Source organism: Panthera tigris, chromosome B1, assembly GCF_018350195.1.
Source record: "Panthera tigris isolate Pti1 chromosome B1, P.tigris_Pti1_mat1.1, whole genome shotgun sequence".
Taxonomy (NCBI): Eukaryota; Metazoa; Chordata; class Mammalia; order Carnivora; family Felidae; genus Panthera; species Panthera tigris.
In genome coordinates this window covers 134,977,694-135,000,819 of record NC_056663.1, presented here as the reverse complement: position 1 = coordinate 135,000,819, position 23,126 = coordinate 134,977,694, and the positions used below count along the sequence as shown (strand labels likewise).

The 23,126-nt window shown below is 36.3% G+C and overlaps 1 protein-coding gene across 6 annotated transcripts in view; it reads right to left on the bottom strand.

Moving 5' to 3' along the window:
* WDFY3 (WD repeat and FYVE domain containing 3) overlaps positions 1-23,126 on the bottom strand; it is a 274,952-nt gene that overhangs the window by 82,629 nt on the left and 169,197 nt on the right. For all 6 annotated transcript variants that reach the window (XM_042984249.1, XM_042984248.1, XM_042984246.1 and 3 more), the window contains 11 exons: positions 21,977-22,077; positions 21,619-21,837; positions 16,443-16,624; positions 14,396-14,627; positions 12,628-12,788; positions 10,276-10,387; positions 8,349-8,539; positions 6,553-6,705; positions 2,853-2,926; positions 2,605-2,766; positions 1,105-1,199 (listed from right to left, as the gene is read on the bottom strand). In XM_042984249.1, coding sequence (XP_042840183.1) covers positions 1,105-1,199; positions 2,605-2,766; positions 2,853-2,926; positions 6,553-6,705; positions 8,349-8,539; positions 10,276-10,387; positions 12,628-12,788; positions 14,396-14,627; positions 16,443-16,624; positions 21,619-21,837; positions 21,977-22,077 — 1,682 coding nt within the window. The remainder of the gene's footprint in view (positions 1-1,104; positions 1,200-2,604; positions 2,767-2,852; positions 2,927-6,552; positions 6,706-8,348; positions 8,540-10,275; positions 10,388-12,627; positions 12,789-14,395; positions 14,628-16,442; positions 16,625-21,618; positions 21,838-21,976; positions 22,078-23,126) is intronic.

The following is a 23,126-nucleotide window of genomic DNA, read 5'->3' as shown; positions in this document are numbered from 1 at the left end:
GGGGGAAAACATGCACCACATGAAGAACATATATGAATAAAAAACATGCACCAAATTAAAAAAAAAAAAAAATGGTTGTCATGGACCCCAAATCCCGCAACTTACGAAACTACTTTCATTTTATATTTACATAAAAGATTCTAAGTAAAATGTTTTTTTCTAAATGACTACTAAATCTTTAACAGGAAGACAAAAATAATAGTTATACAACTATAATTCACACTAGCAAGTGTCTGTGTTTTTAAAGAAATGTATATAAATTTTAAAAAGTCAATTAATGCTCAAAGATCACAGAGTTGAGGCTCCTAGGGAGCTCAGTCAGCTAAGAATCCAACTCTTGATTTCGGCTCAGGTCATGATCTCACATTTTGAGAGTTTGAGACCCGCATCCAGCTCTGTGCTGACAGCAAGGAGCCTGCTTGGGATCCTCTCTCCCCCTCTCACTCTGCCTTGTGCCTGCTCTCTCTCTCAAAATAAATAAATAAACTTAAAAAAAAAAGTCACAGAGAATAGAGTTTGCTATTTAAAGGAACACTGCTATGAATCCTCTAAGAATACGAAAGATTTAATTAATATATTCTATTTTTAAGTTTGTTTTTACAGTGATTTGACAACTCTGTATGTTATGCTATGCTCACAAGTGCACCTACCATCTGTCACCACACAACACTATTATAATACCACTGACTATATTCCCTTATGCTGTACCTTTCATCTCCGTGACTTTTCTTTTTTCACTGCTTTAAGACTGTGTTTTTAATTCATGTATAATTAACATCCAGTGTTGTATCAGTTTCAGGTGGACAATGACTCAACAGTTCTATACATTTCTCCATGCTTGTCAAGGTAAGTATGCTCTTTATCCCTGTTATTTCCCCATCTCCCCACCCACCTCCAGGGAAGATTTTAAAGTAAAATCCACACCCTATTAAATTCCATAGGTAATTTTGTACTTCTGCATATTGTACAGGCTTAAAGACAACTGCGAAAGACCAGAAAAAGCAATGTAAGGAGAAAAGTAATATAATAGCATCATATGTAATTCTAAATTGTGCCAGAAAACGGGGCGTGGTAATTACTTTTCAAGCCCCAGACTTAGCTCACCAGTATCAAGCTTCTCTTCATTGTTTATTTCCATAACTACAAATTTCTCACAAACTGCAAACGTTGGTAAAGTAGAAGAAATAAACTGGCCAAACCTTTAAATATAAGAAAAAAAGTTACAGATTTTAGATTTTTCTCTGCCCGAAAAAAACAAAAATATAAAGAAAGAAAACACAAAGAAATGAAAAAGTAGTACTCCTTGTTTTAAATAATCTCTTACAGACCTTTAGGTGATTGCATTTGTTTTACTTCCCCTAGGACCATCTCAATTAACATTACCTGTAACAATGTTTTAAAATAGGCAAAAATATATTCCCCCAGAAATATGAGTCCTTTAATGTACTAACCCTTTAATGCACTTTGAGAACCAAATAGTATGATCCAAATTAAAATGTCCTAAAAAAATAAAATAAATAAATAAATAAAGTCCTAACATTATCTATGTGGATCAACTGTAGCCTAGTAGACAAGAACCTGGGTTTTGGAAACACAGGTAATGTTAAAATCTTGGCTCTATCAGTTTTTAATCTTGTTACTTGAGGCAAGTAGCTTAACTTCTCTGGGTTTTAATTTCTTAATCTGTAAAGTAGAGAAAAATAAAAAACTTGGTAGGTTTCAGGGATAATTTTAACAAAGTGATCATTAAGAGTTCCAGAATGGAACTATTTAAATCTAGATTTAAATAAATGTTGTTAAATGGCAATAAACAATTATCTCCAAAATAATTTTTAAACTCCAGTTTTAAATCTTTTGCCAAGTTACAAAAATGTCTTCAAGGTAAATGAATATCAAAGTGAGTGATTTACATGCTACACGAATCAGAGACTAGTCTACTGGGAATACTCTAATCAGTCACTCTGATTTTCACCTGTGATACCTGGTTGATTACATGAAAACAGTCAAACTGAGTTTAAACAATTCTCTATTCGGAAAATACTTTGGTTAGACAGCTTTTTTCTTCCATTTTTGGCTAAGATGGGAATTACCAGGTGGTAAGTAAAACTATTCTACAGATAATCCATAAATATGCCTTAAGCCATTTCTCATTAGCAGCAAAATAATACATCATATAAAAGGTTTGAAATATACAAAAATAAAATATCACCATCTGTCTGGGTGATAGCAAATAAATATATAAAAGAGATGGCATGCCTGCTACAGGGTGTGTGTGTGTGTGTGCTCATGCACAGGTGCACACTTGTGCACATACACTTGAGAAGTAGTAGGGGTTAGGGAAGACGTACCAAAAATTGCTATACTGAACACTTTTATGTCCAGGACAAACTCTCACTGGGCTCAGTCCTACATATTTTCTCGTTCACTAATGACAACAACTGGTTTTGCTTTATAAAGGCAAGGGAATATTTTTTGTGCTTACAAGTATCTTGAATGTTAACATTATAGGTATCACACAGGCCTAAGAACCAATTTCGTCTCATTCATTTTAATCTCATTGGTACTTTTAGTTAATAAACAGACAGATGCAGAAGTTGTCACTACCTGAGCAGATCATTGCTGTTGGGAAAACCTTGCAGTAAGAAGCTCAGCACATTACTAATGGCAGCAATGGTAGGCTGGGATAAAGACATATCTCGAAGAGTCAGGAGCAACTTGGGGATTAGCTGGAATTCCCTCATTAATTTGGCATTCTTTGAAGCTTCACTAGAAGAGAAAGAAGACTTCATATGGTCTGTGCTTATCATCTCTTCTATAATTGAAAAATAAACTACACAGATATTAACTAATACCTGGACTCAGTGAGCAGCTCAATAAAGTGTTCAAATAAGGAAAGATGAAGTTCATACGGTGCATGGAGCCAAACCTACAATAAAAAGAAAGAAGAGTGGTTGGTATATTTAGGGCTAAGAAATACCCAAATGACTATCCAACAAACATAAATGCAGCACATAGAACTTATTTCACTTATATAGCTAACTGACTATAACCACCTTATAAATTTTTATTTGGTGAAGCCCTATGAAACTGTTTGTACAGAAGACTTCTGGTTCTCTTCATAAAGGATTAATTGCTATGGAATTACCCTCCTAAACAACTGGAAAGGCAAGATCTATAGAAAGCTTATATGGAAATCAGTGACTGAATATTATTACTGAATACTGAACACAACATACGGAAAAGAATGAATACTGAATGCTGTGCATTGAAGACAAAGACTAAGTGACCGAAATCTCATGTGGGGTCCAAAATTGGAAATAACCACTGCAGAACTGTACACCAAACAATTCCTGGAACTTAACAAAGGTCTGAGACTGGTTTGCACTCCCACCAAAGAGTGGGTAGATTTCATAATACATGGGGAGTTAGGTAGAGGCCTTAGAAGTGAAAAACTGAGTATTCGTGCTAGACTAAAGGTAACTCTAGGGCCACCCTAACAAATCCTAATAGTGTGCATCAAAAAGATAACTACAATGCCAGAGCAAAGTTCAATACTTTTATAAGGGAAAACAACGAAGTCTAGCACTTAATGATGTAAAATTCAGTATACAATAAAAAATTACCAAGTATGCAAAGAAAAAGGAAAATAGGACACATAAGTAGGAGAAAAATCAATTATTACATATAGCCCAGAAATGACAGATGTTAGATTATTATGACTTTAAAAAAGCTATTAAAAATATGCTCCAAGGGCACCTGAGTGGCTCAGTCAGTTAAGCCTCTGACTCCTGATTTTGGCTCAGGTTGTGATCTTGTGGCTCATGGGTTCAAGTGCGTCAGACTCTGCACTGACAGTGTGGAGCCTGCTTGGGGTTCTCTTTCTCTCCCCAGCTCTCTGCCCCTCCCCCGTTCCAGCTCACTCTCTCTCAGAATAAATAAATAAACTTTAAAAAAAATAAATAAAAAAATAGGCTCCACATGCTAAAGAATGTCACCAAAAATCTGAATATGGGAAGGAGAAACAGAAAAGAACCAAAGATGCAAAATGAACTTCTACAGATGAGAAGTAAAATATTTAAAATAAAAAATATACTGGATGGAACTAACAGCAGATTGGACACTGCAGAAAATAAATCAGTGAGCTTGAAGACACAACTCAAAATCGAGCATGAGAAAAAGAATGAAAAAGAAATTACTAGATAGAGCATTAGAGACTTGCAGGAAAATACCAAGTAATCTATCACATATGTAATTGGAGTCCAGAAAAGGTGGTGGGGAGGGCACAAGGAAAAATAGCTGGAAAAATAATGCCTAAAAAATTTTGAATTTGATAAAAATGACAAACTCACAGATCTAAAAGTCAACAGACTCCAAGCAGAAGAAATAAAAAAAAAAAAAAAAAAAAAAGGAGTGACTGACATCTTTAAGGTATAAAAAGAATTTTGAACAGTTTACTAGAATTCTATTCTATGCAAAAATACCTTTCAAAAAAAGAAAAAAATAAAGACTTTTTTAGACGGAGAATTTAAGGCTAGTAGGCACTATGAAAAATGTTAAAGGAAGTTTTTCATTTAGAAGAATTATATAAGATGGAAACCTGGATCTATACAAAGGAAAAAAATGCCATGAATATTATATATGTAAGTAATTATGTATAAAAGAATTTTTGAATGTCTTTAAAAGATAACTATTTAAGCAAAAATAATACAGAAAGTATTGTGGAGATCCATAAACATATAGAAGTAAAATGCTGGACAATAAGAGCACAAAGGACAGAAGGAGAGAAATGGAAGTGTATCTTTGCAAGGTTTCTACACTCTAGGTAAAGTGGTATAATATACTTTGAAGACAGACTGAATCATTATAGAGGTCTATTATAAATTCTAGAACAACCACTAAAAAAGAAAATGCCTATATTCTATCACCAGTACTTTACTTTTATCTGTCAAATGCTGTTTTAAAAATAGGATGAATTAAGTATTATAGACGATTATGGCTTGCAGTAATTAGGAATGCTATATGATGCCATAAAGTGTGCAAGGTAATTTAAAATGAAGCCAAAACTTGTCAAACAACTAAATTTCTGATGTTTGTATTATAAGATTTTAATCAGATACTTAAAACTAAAAGTAACCCATGATTTAAACATATCAGTTACCAGATGAAAACAAGCCGGGCTTCATTAGGTAGGTCTCCTTAGTACTACCAGAGTTCTCTCTGCATACCTTTACCTCTGTGCTTTCACAAGTTTTTAATCGTCTATTTATTTGCTTTTCTCTTCTAATGGACTAAATGCCTGGAGGCAAGGACTCTATCTTTTATTTTCACATCATTAGCACCTAACACAATTCCCGGCTCAAAGATGCTCAGTAGGTATTTTCTAAAAGAATGAGAGGTTTGTGTATTATAGTTTTAAATATCGGGTTGAGAAATGTATACTTTATTGTGTTGGAAGGGAAATCACTGCAAGTTTCTGAAGAAGTGATATGATTATGCCTCAGAAAGAATGAGGTCAAAAGATCTATGGACAGGCTGAGGAAAGGGGGAAAGAAGTGATAGTTATCCTAGTAGGTAAGAGGAGTTGATTAGGGCTTAGACTAGGATGTCAAAGTAGAAACAAAAAGGTCAACTACATGAAATATGGAAGTACAGTCTATAGGACTTAATTTCAGACTGTTTATAAACAGGGAAGAAGAAGAGGGATGATTTTTCAATTTCAAGCCTCAGTGACTAGGCACATGGTGGTATTATTAATAGAAACAGAAGTTAGAGGGAAGAACTAATTTGGGGAAGGATGGTTAAGTTCAGTTTAGGTGTTGCTGGGACATAAAACGAAAATGTTGAGCAAGAGATCGGAACTAAGTGTGGAAATTAGATGTCAAGCTAGAGATTCAGATTCGGGGCTCAACTTTGTAGAAGATGAGGCTATGGGATGGGGTAAGAACCTCAAAGAAAGAAAATGATAAAAAAGATAAAGACAGTGGACGATTTTATGTAAAATAATGAAAATTCCAGAGCCAGAAAATTATGGGGAAAGCAGTGAGAAAGACACAGGAGCCAGGACAGTGCTGCCTGAGGGCGAGCAAGAGAGCTGAGTGCTGTGAAAAGAGGGAGACCCTGCATCATTTGCTCTGGAGCTGTGGGTACTAAAGATGGAGTATAGGGCCAGGCTGCTAATACACTTCCAGATAACGTTTCAGGAAAGCAATTAGGGCACACAGCCTGTTTGTTAGGGATTTAAAATAACTGACAAGACAGAGCTTACAGTATTTATGAGGCAGAAGAGTTCCAGCCTAGACTTTACAGCTAGCACACATTAAGTACTAGGCACCACTGTGGGTGGCAGGGATATAGATGGAGACATGATCTCTCTACACATGAAGCCAACAGCTCCACAGGGGGTTTAAATAATAGTTCAATACTAAACTATTATTTAATATTAAACTATGTGTTTAATACTAAAATAAATATTTAAAAGTTAACTCTATCAACATACAGAATAAGAAATGGATTCACTGACTATATATTACCAGTTAGTATTCATGTACATACTTCGAAATCACAGAGTAGATCCTGGAAGGCAGTTGAATTTGGAATAATGGAGGTCTCATGTCCACTATCAACAGTTCCCACCAAGGAAAACGTTAGATGGAGAATGTGGCTGTTGAGGAGGGAACGTTTCTTCTTAAGCAGCATTGCCAGCAACTAAAAGGAAGCAATACCAAATGCTTGATCAGTCATCACAAACATACACACACACACACAAACACACGTGGGAGACCTCTATGTAAAGCAATTCCTAAGACTTCTAAGCTGACTTCTATATTTTTATTATGACAATAGAACATTAGAGAAATCTGAAATGAAGGGTAATCCCATCACTATCATTAAAATATCTTTTACCTTTTCAATTCATATATATGTAAATTGTTGCCATCATATGCATACAATTTTTTTTTCCATAACATTTTATTGAAAGGATTTTTCTTTTGCAACATAGACTTTATGATTACAATTTTATTTTTTATTTTTATTTTATTTTATTTTTTTAACGTTTTTATTCATTTTTGAGACAGAGAGAGACAGAGCATGAATGGGGGAGGGTCAGAGAGAGGGAGACACAGAATCTGAAACAGGCTCCGGGCTCTGAGCTGTCAGCACAGGGGCCCGATGCGGGGCTCAAACTCACGGACCACGAGATCGTGACCTGAGCCGAAGTCGGCGCTCAACCGACTGAGCCACCCAGGCGCCCCTATGATTACAATTTTAAAACGGGTGAATGTGGGGTGCTTGGATGGCTTAGTCGGTTAAGCGTCTTGACTTCGGCTCAGGTCAGATCTCACGGTTTGTGAGTTCGAGCCCCACATCGAGCTGTCTGTTGTCAGCACAGAGCCTGCTTCCGATCCTCTGTTCCTTCCACCCCACTGCCCTTCCCTGCTTGCACTCTCTCTCTCAAAAATAAATAAACATTAAAAAAAAAATTTTAAAAAAGGTTGAATGATAGGTTCTGGAATGGTTTTAGAATCATTAGTCATTCTCATACTGTTGGAACATTTAGATGGTTTGTATATTTTCATGGTAAAATATGCCACAACAATCATTTTGAAAGTTCTGCAAAATAAAACACTTACCAAAATAGTGTGATTAAATCTACAGTAAACAGTAAAAAGTTTATTCACTACTAATGAACTACCGGCTACAAGTTAGAAAAGGCATTTGTACTTCACCTACACTAGAGGGATTTAATCTTGCTCCAAATACTTGTTTCTCTTCTGACAAATCACTTTCTGCCTAAACCTAGTAGATTGTGAATATATGAACACTGTATATATTTTAAATCCCACATGACTATTCAGGATTAGCAATGGCACAGATATTATACAGTGGCTCTCACATCCACTAGGTAAGTAAAGGCGGGGATAAAGACGACCAGGTATGGAAGGGAGAGACAAGGAAAACAGGGAAATCTCTGGATCTATCACCCATCTGGCAGTCTCTAGAGCAGCTGGCAATATGACCCTATTTCATTCCACTCCTATTTCCATAGAGGAACATAACTCCAAACTATCAAATCTATGAAATATATCGAAGCTATACTGAGATAACACAGCCTAATTCAAGAGTTTAGGAAGTGAGATTTGGTGCAATAGGTTACAAAGCTTGAGCCAAAAGAAACAATTCATCTTCTCATTTGAAATACATTAGTTTTACTAAAAAGTACTGACTTTTAAAGTTTACTTGGATGAGATCATTCTTCCAGAGTTTGAAAAAAATATGTATAATGAAAATTAAGAAGATTTTTTTTTCAATGCCGAGTAAAGTGAAGGCAAAGCTCTATGGTTACAAACCTGGTAGCCCTTGATTCTTTCCATTTCTTTGCTGGCTAGTGGGTTACTCTTGACCACACAAACCAGGGCCTTGACTGCTGCATAGAGCCCTTCCACATCAGAAGCCATGGCCACCAGACCCAGGATGGCTGCAGCTCCACCAATGTACTGCAAAGTAGTGGCAACAGGCTTAGGGACAAATGTTCTTACTCCTGATCAAAAGATAGTGAAGAATAATTAAATTCCCCATGTAAACAAGAACTGAATAAATCATCTTAAGAAGTATTTAATTTTAAATTATACTTAAAAGTAAATAAACACCTCTATCTTAAAACAAAAATTCTAAAAACAAATCCAAGGTAGGATGTGGAAGGTAATAAATGCGAATGTCTACACTCTCAGAGATGAGGTGGGAGTAAAGGAGTGAGTAGAGAAGGGCTGGGTTTGAGAGCAAGCCCAAAGGTTCCGACTATGTAGCTTTGGACACTATAAAGAAAAAGCACAGAGGCATTGGGAACACATTTCTGAGGTGAGTGAGAATGCTTTATTAGGTACTGCTGGGGAATAAACTTGGGGAGGGCAACAGCACTTTAACTCTGAACTGGGGAATGGGATGCGGATGTCATCCAGGCAAGGACCAAGTATTCCCAAGAGAAGCCAAGCTGGGCACCTCACTGACCATCACTCAAAGCTCTCCTAGTCTGAGTAACACTGCATCAGTGACCCTAGGAGAGCATAATCATGTGGAAACACAGGCCTAGAACTAACTTCATGTCAACTAAAAAAGACTGCATCTATATTCCTAACCTTGTTTTTAAAAAAAGGCATTGTTTGAATGTTGTTTGTCTACTAATCAAGATTGAGTTTTCCAAAAATTAAACTAACATGTGTTTTATATTTTTGTATGCTTTGCAGCATGCATAACACTTGCATATATTATGGCACAAAATTTTGAAAACTACCTTGTAAGGTAATTAGGACCAATATTACTAGTTTACAGATAAGAAGTTGAAGTCTAAAGAACTCAAATGTCTGGTGTAATGCCACAGAGTGACAGAATAGGAGCTAGAACCTCAATCTTTGAATTCTTCACCCACTGGTCTTTCTACTATTCCATGTGCTGCTATATTTTTGCAAAGGACATAGTTCAGGCTCAGTAAATACTTGCTGTTATCAAATAAAGGAAAACCACTATGTGCCTTAGCATAAAGGAAACTGCTTTATCACGCAGTGTAGTTAAAGAAAAAAACCAAAGTTAAGATATGTGCATATCGAGGCAATAAAAATTGCCAATGTCTGGTAAACATGTAGGAGTCTGACTTGCATAACACTAACTTTCTGCTAATCTAAAGAGAACCAATATTATGTATTGATTTGTGTGTTAAATATAGAATGGCTGGTTCTGAATTTTGAATCACCTGACTGGATTATATCTCAGGATTCTATCTAATAAAAAAAAATCAACTCTTTTTAAGCAGACATCAAGTATAAGGCTCTGCAGAATGTCTACCAGCTCTAATGTTTACTGTAGTTGGATTCACTGTTTACACTCCAAAGCTCTTATGTCTACCTCACTTCCAAATAATAGATACACTCATGGGTGTCACCAACACTGAAGAAAACTATGCAATTTTCATCAATATTTCTCTAAGTCTTTACATCTGTCCCTAAATGTAAGTGTGAAATTTACCTTAAAATTACACAGAAATAGTCAGCGTTCATCAGTGCTGACAAAAGGGGGACAAAGTTAATGGGATTTTTAAAAAGATTATGATTTTTAAAGTTGACTGGAGTTTGAGATTGTTACATTAATCTCTAAATACTGCAAGAACGCTACAGGTTGGCACTATAAAATGTGAATTTAAACACCTCTCCTCCTGTGAGGAAAAGTGAATGCAGATTTGAAGGTAAATAAAGAAGTTTAAAACAGTAAGACAATCTGACTCACCCAGGTATCCAATCAGAGTAGCCCCAACTGTCCGTGCAGGCCCATTAAGATGTCCTGCTGAATTGTGTATCAACTTCACAGGAGTGGCATTCTCATGAGAGGAAATGCCTAACTGAAGAATAAGAAAGGAAAAAAAAAAAGAAATGTAACTATAGAAGAACAGTCTGAACATTTTATTGGAAAAAGAAAAAAAGAAAAAAAAAAAAAGACCTGACTGGTACCATATCGTTTCTTTCTCTCCTTATCAGAATACTAAAAACATGGGCATTCATGTTTTTAAAATGTATGAGCTCTTCCAATGGGTAGAAACTCACAGAAAGTAAATTAAATACAATCTGCTCAGATAAAGATGGTGAGGGGGCCTTGGAAACAGTTTCAAGGGTCTTTCTGAATGAAACTGTCATAGTTTAAAAGTTCTTATCATTCACTGCCTCACAGTATTTCTGATTAGTGAACATATTAGCTTCACTTCATTTCTGAGTAAACGTCACATAAATTATTCACGTGTTTACAGATAAAACATGCCTATAGAAAGGACATGTTAAGTTTTGCACGTGTACACACTCATACACGTTATGAGCTTTCAAAGCAAACGCAATCCTAAGACTTTAATTCTACTGTTACCTGTAGAACTAAATTTACGTATAGTTCATGTTCTCTGGAAGATGGTACACGTATTTACAGATAAACGACTGTTAATACTTACTGTTCCCAAATCCTTTCCTTCCAGTCTGTTGGTCTCCTTCCCCCTGGGCTTTGCCTCCCCTAATCAGCCAAAACACCTTGCCAAGCTCACTGATGGCACTCACATCACTAGACCCACTGGTCATCAGTCCTCAGTCCTAGTCTTTCTTGACCAGACACATTCGCCATGGCAAATCATGGATTTCCACCACATCCATCTCTCCTAGTTTCTCTCCTTTCTCGTTAGCTGTAGCTCCTCACTGTTTCCTGCTGGTTCTTCTTGATCTCCCCAGCTCCACAGTCCTGGATGTTCCAGGTCTCAGTCTGTCCCTTTCCACATCTATCTACACTTTGCTGAGAGCATCCAGTCTTGTGGCTTTAAATGCCACCTCTGAACATCTATGGTTCGAATCTCTCCCCTGAACTTCAGATTCATATTTTCAGTGGCTTTGAGATCTCTACTAAGGTGTCTAATATGCTGCTCAATTTTCCCAAAACACAGTTCTCAATGTTCCTCTCAAAACTGCTCTTCCTGAAGTTTTCTCCAAATCAGAAAAAGTAACTCTATTTTCTTCACTGTTAGAGCAAAAAACCTCAGAGTTATCCTTGATTCCTTCCTTTCCCTCACATTTCACACCCAATCACCAAAACTATTAGCTTGATCTTCAAAACAGACCTCAAATCTATTCATTTCTCATCACAGCCACTGCTATCACCCCTGTTCACAAACCCATCATCACTCATACGAATTATTACAAAACAAAACTACTCACCTTTTTCCTACCTTTGTCTCCCTTCAATCTATTCTTAATAGAGGTCATAGTCACCCTGGCTAAAAAGTCAGTCACGACATCTCATTCGTTAGGTCTGGAACCCTATAACGCTTCCCATGTCACTTAAAGCCAACACCTTTACCACTGCCTATAAACCCTAAGTGGTCTAGTGCCCATTACCTGTTTGAATTCCTCTCCTACTACCCGGCTTTCTCTCATTTGCTCTAGTCGCACCTGCCTCCGTGGCAGGCATGCACCCTCCTCAGAGCGTTTGCACTTGTACTGCTGGGACAACTCCCCCTGCCCGCCTCCCGCCCCCGATGCTGTGCCATGCCTATATTTTCATGACTTGCTGCCTCACTTCTCTCTTCTCCAATTTCACCTTCACCATGAGGCCTCCTCTCATCATCCTATTTAACACTATAAACCGATCACTTTTTCCTTCCTTTATTTTTTTGCAGAGCACTCTTCATCTTCTAACATATCCTATGATTAGGCTATTTTCTTAGTTATTATCATTTGTCTCTCCACTACCATGTAAGAACCACAAAGGCAGGGATTTTCTCTGTATCTTCTGCTGTGACCTAAACCAAATGATACCTGGCACATAGCAATTATTTTCTTTAGTTATCTGCAGTTCAATTTAACTGCCAAAAAATATATAAGGATTAATATAAACCATGCACTTAGAAGGAAATTCTCACTTTTCCAAATTAAGCTAATTATCTAAGCATGTTTTGGCTTAAACCCAAAGCCAAATAAAACAGATATAAACAATACATAAAAGGCATTATTTTCAGGGACTACTCATACTTGGGTGCTACCTGTAACAAAGCTCGGAAACACTGCTCCTGAGAAAAGCAGCCACAGTTTACTAGGAAATCATTCTGCTTACCTGCTTAGCGATGGCTTTGCTGTCCAACTTGTTGTACACTTTCCGGATTCTTGCCACCGTTAGGGAAGACACAGAGAGTGCATAGAGGCCAAATGATACCTTTTCTTCCGGTACTAATGACACAGGAGATGGGACTACACCTTCAGACTTTGCATCTTTACCTTCAAAAGAAGAATGATCCTTTTCAAAACTGTCACTATTTCTCCTATCCTAACACAAATTTTTTATTCTTACTATTTTTAAACGGGTAGAGTTGCGAATCTATTTTTTTTTTTTTAAGTTTATTTGTTTTGAGAGAGAGAGACAGAGGGAGCATGAGTCAGGGAGGGGCAGAGAGAGAAATGGGGAGAGAGAATACCCAAGCAGGCTCCATGCTATCAAGCATAGAGTCTGATGTGGGGCTCGAACTCATGAACCCGAGTTGAAATCAAGAGTCAGATGCTTAACCGACTGAGCCACCCAAGTGCCCCAAAAATCTTTTAAAGTGGAACAAGGGAGCTAAATTTAAAAACTATTCTATTTAAGTTTTCAGCTATTCATTTATTTCTCTTTAGAAAATAGAGAAAATCAGCTAGTCATAGACCTTTACATTCCAAGTTTTATTCTTAAAATGTGTTTTACAAACAGCATAATGTAAGGGGAAAGAGTTTTAACTGTTATCAAACAAATCACAAAACATTTCCTCAAGGATCAAAGGAGAAAGAGAATGAACACGAGTGGAAGGCCTGTAAACTCTGTAGCACCAGGTATCCCCCTTGACAAGAGTGCTCAGATGGGCCTCCCTATATTCTTCTAAACAACGTAAAAAGTTAAAAAAATAAATAAATAAACAATGTAGCAGAGGAGTTAAGAATACAAGTTTCAGACCTAGGTGGCTTAAGATTGAATCTCTGCTTTTATCACTTAAAAGATGCATGACCGACAGATCTCTGGGCTTTAGTTTTTTCATCTGTAAAATCGTGATTAGGAAAACAGTACGTAAACACCAAAGTTTGGAGGAGATGAACACACATTTATGAAGAGCTCCAGAACAACTATTTCCTTCATGTGTATTAACTTATTTGCACATACTGATGCTCAGTGTTAGCTATTACCAGATGCTATCTAAATCAACTATGTGAGTAACAAATTACTTAGCCACAGGATTTTTATCACTTACTACACTTATCCCAACTCTTCTGAGAGCTTCGGGAGAATGAGAATAAGAGGATGAGGGCATCACTTGGAAAGAGTATTACAAAGGAATCACAGCTTAGTATCGGTTCCTTTGACTCTACCTTTTGGGAGAAAGGACAAGAGTGGACTGTAGGAATAAAGGAATGAAGAAAATATTAGTCTAATGTAAAAAAAAAATATGTGTTTGTCTTTTCTGGAAACACCTCTCCTTCTTTTAACCAGAATAGATACACTTTAAAATGCTTTATGTAGTAAGAGAAATTATAGAAAGAAGGCTGTGGTTAGACTCTTAGAGGGTACGCACATCTTGGAGCCAATAAGATAAACTAGAAAATTAGTGATGGGGCATGAAGACAAAAATCAGGAAAGAATAGCATGATCAGTGGAGGAGAGCATTTGGAACAGGAGTGAGTGGTGAACACTATCACACTGAAGCAAAGTGAAGGAGAAGGCTTTTTTAAAGATAAACCTAATGTAGAACCGTATATACGCCCTACATGTAAACCTGTACATACACATGTACATGCACTTATTCATGTATCTACATGGCAGGAGATAAGTTTTACACAACTTTAAAGAATAAGTTACTCACATGGCATACATACGGCCTGAAAGCTTCCAACATAATTTGGTCCCAGTTCATAAATGGTAGTAACATTTGAAGGAGGTAAAACTTCTTCCAGAAAATGCGTGGGTCCCAGGCGCCAAACCAGTGAAGCAATCTGGCGCTGGGCAGGTGGAGTGCCAACATACGCATAGACTGTGCTGACCACTGGTGGGTTTGCAGAACCCGAACCCCCAGGGGTACTGTGAACATAATGTAGCTGTAAGAAGAGTGAAAGCAACGTGTGAGATAGAACAAAAAGAACCCCACTTTCATCAGGAAAATAGCTACTTTTTGTGTATAGCTTCCAATTCCCAAGGTCATCCAACTTTATAAATGTACAAAAGAGGCTGGGTTGAGAGCTATGAGGAAGGCCAAGATTCTGGAACCTGATATGGAAGAAGGATTTGTTATCATCCAACTCTCAGATATAAACTGTCTAACGCCAGAAAGGGCAACATCAAATAGAGAGTTACTGTTACTGTCTGGGTGGTTTCCATATCAAATTAATGACGCTTGCATGAAATTTTGGGGTTGATATAAAAAGAGAGTTTCCCTACTATAGAATTCAAGTAGTCTTGAAATTATCTGGGTTACCTTCAATCTGAGTCTGTCAACTAAAATAATTCATGAAGAGTGTTTTATAATGGGTAAAGTGCTATAGAAATTATAAAAATTAACAGTCTATTATATAATTTATACACACACATTTTAATCTCAACATAAAACACATTCTCACACTAGTGTTTACTGACAACTTGCCAAAATTATCATTCAATTCATTTAATAATAAATAGATAAAGTATAAGAGATAATCAAGAAATCAAGTTGTTTCTTGTGGTACAGGCAGCTTTCTATCGCTTGATAGTATGAAGGACATTTCGGTTGATTGTTCTGTTCTAACAACTGTCCTAGCTTCAGATCACATCTATCGTTCCATATGTTACAGTTCCCAGTGATGTTAATAGCATGAGTGTGGAGACCAACACGTGGCCTAAAGTTGGTTTCACAGGACTGTTGACTTCTAACAGGCACAGTGATGATGATGATGATGTAAAAAAAGTCAATGAAAAATCTCCTACCTCTCGATTCTAGAAGCTGAGGACATTTTTATTTTAAAAAATAATAAAAATAACAAAGAAGCAAACTCCCAGAGAATCTACAAGCCCATTTCAAATGCAATCATGTGTACAAAGGAAAAAATTACTATTCCCACAGAATGCATTTTAGTGTTTATCATATTGAAACACAATGTCACAATAAGATATTAATGAAGGAAATGTCTTCAAGGAAGCTGTCAATTTCACTGCCTTAAACTTTAATTCACACAAAAGGACAAACTTTGCTTTTGTTGCTTCTTTCAAGTGATAATCGCTATAAAAACAGATACTATCCTTTAGAAGCTAACGTGTGATTTCAACAGGTTGCTAGCTGAGTTCTATCGAAAGTAACTAGCAGCATTCATCCTGATGCAAAAAAGGAACTTTTGACTCTTTATTGGTTATTTCAACTCTCTCGCCTCTCTTCTGAATATTATGGTGTATCTATATCTAAAGTAATACTTACACACTCATTCATTCAGCAAACAGTAATGGAACACCTACTACTAATTATCAAGGGACTAATCTGGGTGATCTGAGAACAAAGAAGACTAAAAACAATTCCAGCTCTGAAAGAATATAGAGTCTACTGGAACGCATAACAACAATGAAGTGTGTTTCATAGGTTATTTAGGCATCCTTCAACTGGTTTTTCTGTTGTGAAGAATCACTTAGCAATCTGGCTCAAGCGCTGACATATTCACTAACTTCTTTAGTACCCTGAACCTCTTCTTTCTATTCTTCTCAAATAAAGTGATATGAATTAGCCAGCCACATGACTCTTAAACATATTGTTCAAATGGGTACTAAAGGTCAATTTAAAATTAAGACAGCAATTTAAAACATACCCCCTCGCAAACACACATACACATAAACACACCTACCCCTAAACTACCTGGTAAAGCAGGTTGACTTACAAGCACGAGTCTGCTTACCTTCACAGTGTTAACAAGCTGTCCGTCAATATAGAGGGCTGCAGTACTGTTTTTCAGCATGCCTTTGCTCATCACCAAAACCAGATGATGCCACTGTCCCTCAACTATAAGTTCCCCACATCGGAAGCGGGCACAGCATGGGAGAATCTCATAAAAAGAGGATTCTTCACTAAAATCATCAACTAAAATAAAGAGGAAAAAAGAAATAAAAAAACTCAACACCCTCATTCTAACAATTACTCATATATAGATCTTGACTTTATGTTCAATGATGTAATATAATGATGTAATATTATGTATAATGATGTAAATGAAATATACATGATGTAATGAAATGTATATAATGATGTAATGATATATAATGATGTAATATAATGATGTAAATGAAAAATATATAATATAATGATGTAAATGAAAATACCCTATCCATTTAACAGCTTTATCTGCAGGAAGAAGTAAAACCTGAGATCTATTTTGCCGTCTTCTGCTCAAGATATAGTTATAATCAAATAAAGTTATAATAGATGATGAAATAAATAAATAAAATAGATAATAAAATAAAGTTACAGGAGACAACAAAAAGAGGCTAATTGATTATTACCTGTCATAAAAGGTCTGTTATAAAAAGTCGTTTTAAATTCTCATTTGCCATGCATTTGGTTACAACATTGGTTAGAAAATTAAAAATTTTACTCTTGCTATATGCTCTGCTCAATGATACAAGAGGCCAACTATTTGTTCTTAGTGTGCGGCTGTACTGCTCTGGCCCCTGCCTGATGACAGCTGAGAGTAGGGAGGTGATTTATGGAGTGGAAAGCTTTATTTGTTCATTCATTCATTCATTCCTTCATTTCAAAATTTTAATTCTGGTAAAGTGAACATACTGTGTGTATAATACAGTGATTCAACAATTCTGGACATTACATAGTGCTCCTCATGTTAAGTGTACTATTCAAACTTCTCCTATTATACTCATCCCCTACCTACCTTCCCTCAGTTAGTTAAGAGTCTGTTCCTTGATTTGTCTTATTTTCTCCTTGGTTCCTTCATTTTGCTTCTTACATTCCACATGAGTGAAATCATATGGTATTTGTCTTTTTCCGACTGACTTATTTCACTGAGCTTAATGCCCTATAGTTTCCATCCATGTTGTTACAAATGGCAAAAACTCATCCCCTGTTATGGCTGAGTAATATTCCATTGTATATATATGTATGTGTATGTGTGTGTGTATATAAATATATATATATATCACATCTTCTTTATCCATTCATCTATTGACAGACACTTGGGTTGGTTCCATTATCTTGGCTATTGTAAATAATGCTGCTATAAACACAGGGGCACATATATCTTTTTGAATTAATGTTTTATTTTCCTTTTTAAAAATTTTTTATTTTAAGAGAGAGTATGTATGCAAATGGAGAAGGCGCAGAGGGAGGCAGGGAGAGAATCTCAAGCAGGCTCCACACTCAGTGCAGAGCCCGACATGGGGCTCGATCTCCCAACCATGATATCATGACCTGAGCCAAAATCAAGAATAAGACACCCAGGTGCCCCTAATGTTTTCGTTTTCTTTTCGTAAATATCCAGTAGTCGAATTATTGGATCATATGGTAATTCTATTTTTAAGTTTTTTGAGGAAAGGTCATACTGTTTTCCACAGTGGTTGCATGGAAAGGTATTTTTTGATCCAAGTTTCCTGCTTCACCAGACAACTCTGATTATTTCCTAACATTCTGCAATCACTTCCTGACTCCAATCTGGTTTCTCTCTGCTATCCAGTATGTTGCCTGATCTTGCCAGGAAATAATGGGTCAATATTAATTCAATCTTAATGTTAAGCTAATTAAAAATTAATTTAATTTTTAAGCATTCAAGAAGTGATGAGACAACAGTGTATATCCAGATGTTAAAAACCCACTGCTCCACCCTCCCCACCAAAAGCTTTAAAAACAGCCAATCTGTAACCATGTAACATACAGCAGATTCACCGTTTTTCAGGATAAGTACATACAAGGAAATACACTAAAAGATAAAACTTTATACGAAGAAAGAATTACAAATAAAATACTAATTTTTAGAATCTTAAAATATCTGCATATACTGACAGGCCAAGATTACATTTTAAAATGACAATTCAGAATATACATCTATTGATGAATTAAGAAAAGCAGAATCTAATCGATAGGTGATCTGATACAGGAACAGAATTGAACAACCTAGATGAAAAGTGGGGTCAAACAGCTTTGAAAGGTCTACTATATAGACCAAAGGATGTGAAAGAAAAGATAAAAGGTATGGGTGAAACCAAGAACTCTTCCCTTTCCCTTCCTGTTAATAGACTGAAACTTCTCCAGAATTGTAGAAGATTTTACTCACAAAAATTTTCTGAGTTTCACATTCTGGATCAGGCTTAATCTAAGCCACATCCAGCATTCAGTGGTATGTCAGGAGATCTTGGTGAGCCAACTGGTTTCTGACAACTCTTAATTACCTAGGCTTAATGGGCTACAGCTGTTCAGAGGATGGATCCTTGTAGTAGTAACATCATCTAAAGCTAATGTATCTATTCCTGTAATTTCTAGTGATACATGGACTATAGTAGTCTTGCAAATTACATTTCATGAAAATGATATAGAGTTAGAAAACATTCTCCTAGTTTAAGGAAATATCCTTAGACCCATTCCTTAACTTTTCCATTAAATTCTATTCTTTTTCCAAATTCCCCATTATTATTCACTTATTATTTTCTCATCATTTCCCTTTCTCATATTTTCCTCTTTTTTCTTGTTCGTTTGTTCATTTGTTCATTCACTCATACTTTTACAGAATATTTTACATGTTTTAGGTGGCAGGGCTGCCTAGATTACTAAGGTAATAAATTACATTGTGTAATATAATTTACCACAGTTCTAGTAGGGTAACCAAAGACAAATATAAAGGATTAAAATCTTGGAAGTCCAGATAACTGATAAAAAAATTAAGTAAGATGGGGCACCTGGGTGGCTCAGTCCGTTAAGTGTCTAACTTCGGCTCAAGTCACGATCAAATGACTCTTGAGTTCGAGCCCCGCCTCGGGCTCTGTGCTGACAGCTCAGAGCCTGGAGCCAGCCTGCTTTGGATTCTGTGTCTCCCTCTCTCTCTCAAAAATAAACAAACATTTAAAAAATTAAAAAAAAAATTAAGTAAGATCCATGACAGTGGGCATAAAAGGAAGGGGAGATTCAAGAAATATGAAGGAAGGGGTGCCAGGGTAGCTCAGTTGGTTGAGCAACCCACTCTTGATCTTGGCTCAGGTCATTATTTCATGGTTTGTGGGTCTGAGCCCTGTGTCAGGCTCTGCAGACAAAGTGAAGCCTTCTTGGGATTCTCTCTCTCCCTCTCTCTCTCTCTCTCTCTCAATATAAGTAAATAAACATTAAAAAAAATATGAAGGAAGCACACGTAGTAAGACTTAGCAGAAGGGGTGATATTGAGATTTTTAGCTGGGCTAAACTGGTAGTGGGGAGTGTCATTTAGCAAGACAGGAAAACAGAAAGAGATGCAGGTTTTATAAAGAAGAAACATTCCATATGAGCTGTATTCATATGAATGTCTAACTTACAGTTAAAATATGAGGAGACGGACACCGAATGGCTCAGTAGGTTAAGCATCCAACTCTTGGTATTGACTCAGGTCATGATCTCTCAGTTTCATGAGTTTGATCCCTGTGTTGGGCTCTACACTGGCAGCACAGAGGCTGCTTGTGATTCTCTCTCTCTCCCTCGCTCTCTGCTCCTCCCCACTCACATCTCTCTCTCTCTAATAAATACACTTAAAAAAAATAAAAAATGAAACAAAAAATGAGAAATCCTGGGATACAGACAAACAAACAAAAATTAATTCTGGAACTGCTGGGATTAAAAAGACCTAAATTTGGGGCGCCTGGGTGGTGCAGTCGGTTAAGCGTCCGACTTCAGCCAGGTCACGATCTCGCGGTCCGTGAGTTCGAGCCCCGCGTCAGGCTCTGGGCTGATGGCTCGGAGCCTGGAGCCTGTTTCCGATTCTGTCTCCCTCTCTCTCTGCCCCTCCCCTGTTCATGCTCTGTCTCTCTCTGTCCCAAAAATAATAAATAAAAAACGTTGAAAAAAAAGTTAAAAAAAAAAAAAAAACAAAAAACAGACCTAAATTTAACAGACATAGATTTTTTTTTTTCTCTCAAGACAGCAGGATGAGTACAAAGACTAAAGATGAAACCTTGGAGAATACTAATTTGAAGTGGAAGATGGAAAAGTGTTGAAGGAAAAGTATAAAAAGGAGGTCAAAAGAGTGGGTATCTGCAAGACTGAAGAGAGTTTAAATTAGGAGGAAAAACATCAACAGGATCAAATAAAGTGTCCTTGTAAGAATTTTAAAGCAGTGACACTGTATTGATGCCTGCCTCTGTGCTAGTCATGAAGAATATTAAGAAAAAAGGCCTTATCATCTAATTAAGCTAACATTCAAATATGTTTGAATACCAATATGTGAAGCAGTATGTGGTATTATTCAGTTAATTAAAAGGTAAATTTAGTAGATGATCAAAAAAGAGGTATACTTATATTACAAATGCTTATATTCAGAGCAAAGAACATTCAGTAAACTGAAAGTTATATTTTATGTTGTTTAAATCATTTAGGAAGATATTCATGAATGTCTTGAGTTTGAAGTTCTGTTGGATAGCAACGTAACATTATGGCATGTCGGAGAGAATTAGGATTATTAAATGGTACGTATTAAGTCTTGAAGGTAAGTGATGGATAAAGTAATTAAAATGTTATTGTGTCTAGCACAGAGTGGCACATATGGTAGGCAGGTGCTCGATGAATATTCATTAGTTAAGCAGAATTCATGGTCAATGAAAATCCTTACTAAAATATATCAAACAAGCAATCTGCTTTCCTAGTGAAAGCTGCGATTTCTTGGCAAGTAGAGATGACTCTTTATTTTAGGAACTATATCCATTGTTTTCTATCTAAGTCTCTTTGAAAAGTGCCTTAAAATTCACTGGTAAAGAATATTCAACATTTCATATAACCTGTTCTGTAATAGTTTAAACTGGAAAAGAATTACTAGCTGGACATTAAAGATGAGTATTATAATGATGTTTAATACTTTTAATGTTTACAGGAAGCAAAAAGAAACAGATACTGACCATAGTTTTGGAGTAGTTCCTCTTTGGTGGAGACAATCAGAGATCGGTCTTTTGCTGACAAAACGACGGCAAGGCACACGTAATGCTGCTCAGAAGAATTTGCTCGGCGCACAATAGTAAGAAGTCTGACAGGGTGGTTATTTGGAGGAGAACTAAAATGTTCAATACAAAACCAGCTAGAGTAGCTTAAGCCAGATGGAGGAGGGAAGAATCTTTCACCTAAAATAAAAAGAGAAAAATAACAACGAAAGAGTGTGTTGATTCGTATGTACATTTTAAAGAGAAGGCAATAAACTCTAAAGAAAATAGAGCCTACTAAAAAACAACAAATCTCAGGAGCAAAGTAAGTAATATTTACCGGAACCAATGCCGCTGACCACGGCCCCATCGGTAAGACCTGTTGTGACAGCATTGTTTGTGGGGGCATTATGGGGGGCCAAACTGGGCAGGAACAAGCAGCTATTAAGAAAAGACAATGTACATATTAGAGATCAACCATTTTCTTCTCTTATCACTATGGGCTTACCATAGTGAAATAAACTGCCATCATTTCAGGGTAACTTGAGCGAAGAGATCATGGAATAAATCTGGATGCCTAATAAAGTCCTTCCCTCATTTTAAATACGTACAAGTGCTGAAAGATATACTTTACAAAGTCTCCAATGGCATCACTTTTATTTTAAATTAAAAAAAAAAATCAAAGTATAGGTCGCATAGGGTAAAATGTACCAATGTACAAGCATGTTCAAGACACCTGGAACCATTTCATCACTGCAGAAAAATTCCCTTGTGCCCTTTTCCAGTGAGTCATCCTCTTCTGTTCTGATTGGTTCTGACTATTCCAAAATAGGTTTTAATCCACCATTCAATAATAACCCATGACAGTGTTCTTAAAACACAAATTATATATAGTTTTACGTATAGTTTACATATAATTTTAGATTGGTGTATATGAATCCCACAGACAACTAGTATAGACATAGATCTATCAATATTAGCATTTGTGTCTGTTTTGAAGCTCATGGATTTTATAAGTTCTTCTAGATTCTCCATAGATTCTTTATTGTTGCTTCTGCTACTATAGCATTTTCTGCCACTTGAAATTACTCATTTGATGTAATAGTCATTGACTATTTACGATGTTTAAGGTACTAAACTAGGTAATTTATGGAAAAGGATGATGATTAAACCCAAAGAGCTTCTAATATAATTTTAATTTGCATATGACCTATTGTTCTAAATCAAAGGTTGACGAACATTTTCTGGGAGGGCCAGACCATAAACATTTTATGCTTTGCAGACCAGAGAGTTTGTCATGACTATTCAACTCTGCCATTCTAGCATGAAAGCTGCCACACACAATACTTACATAATTGACTGTGGCTATGTTAAAATAAAACCTTATTTACCAAACAACAACAAAAAAGTTTACAAAAAAAAAAAATTGTACCATGGATCTTAGATTACTGACTCCTTTAACATATCAACTTATTTAATATAATAATTCA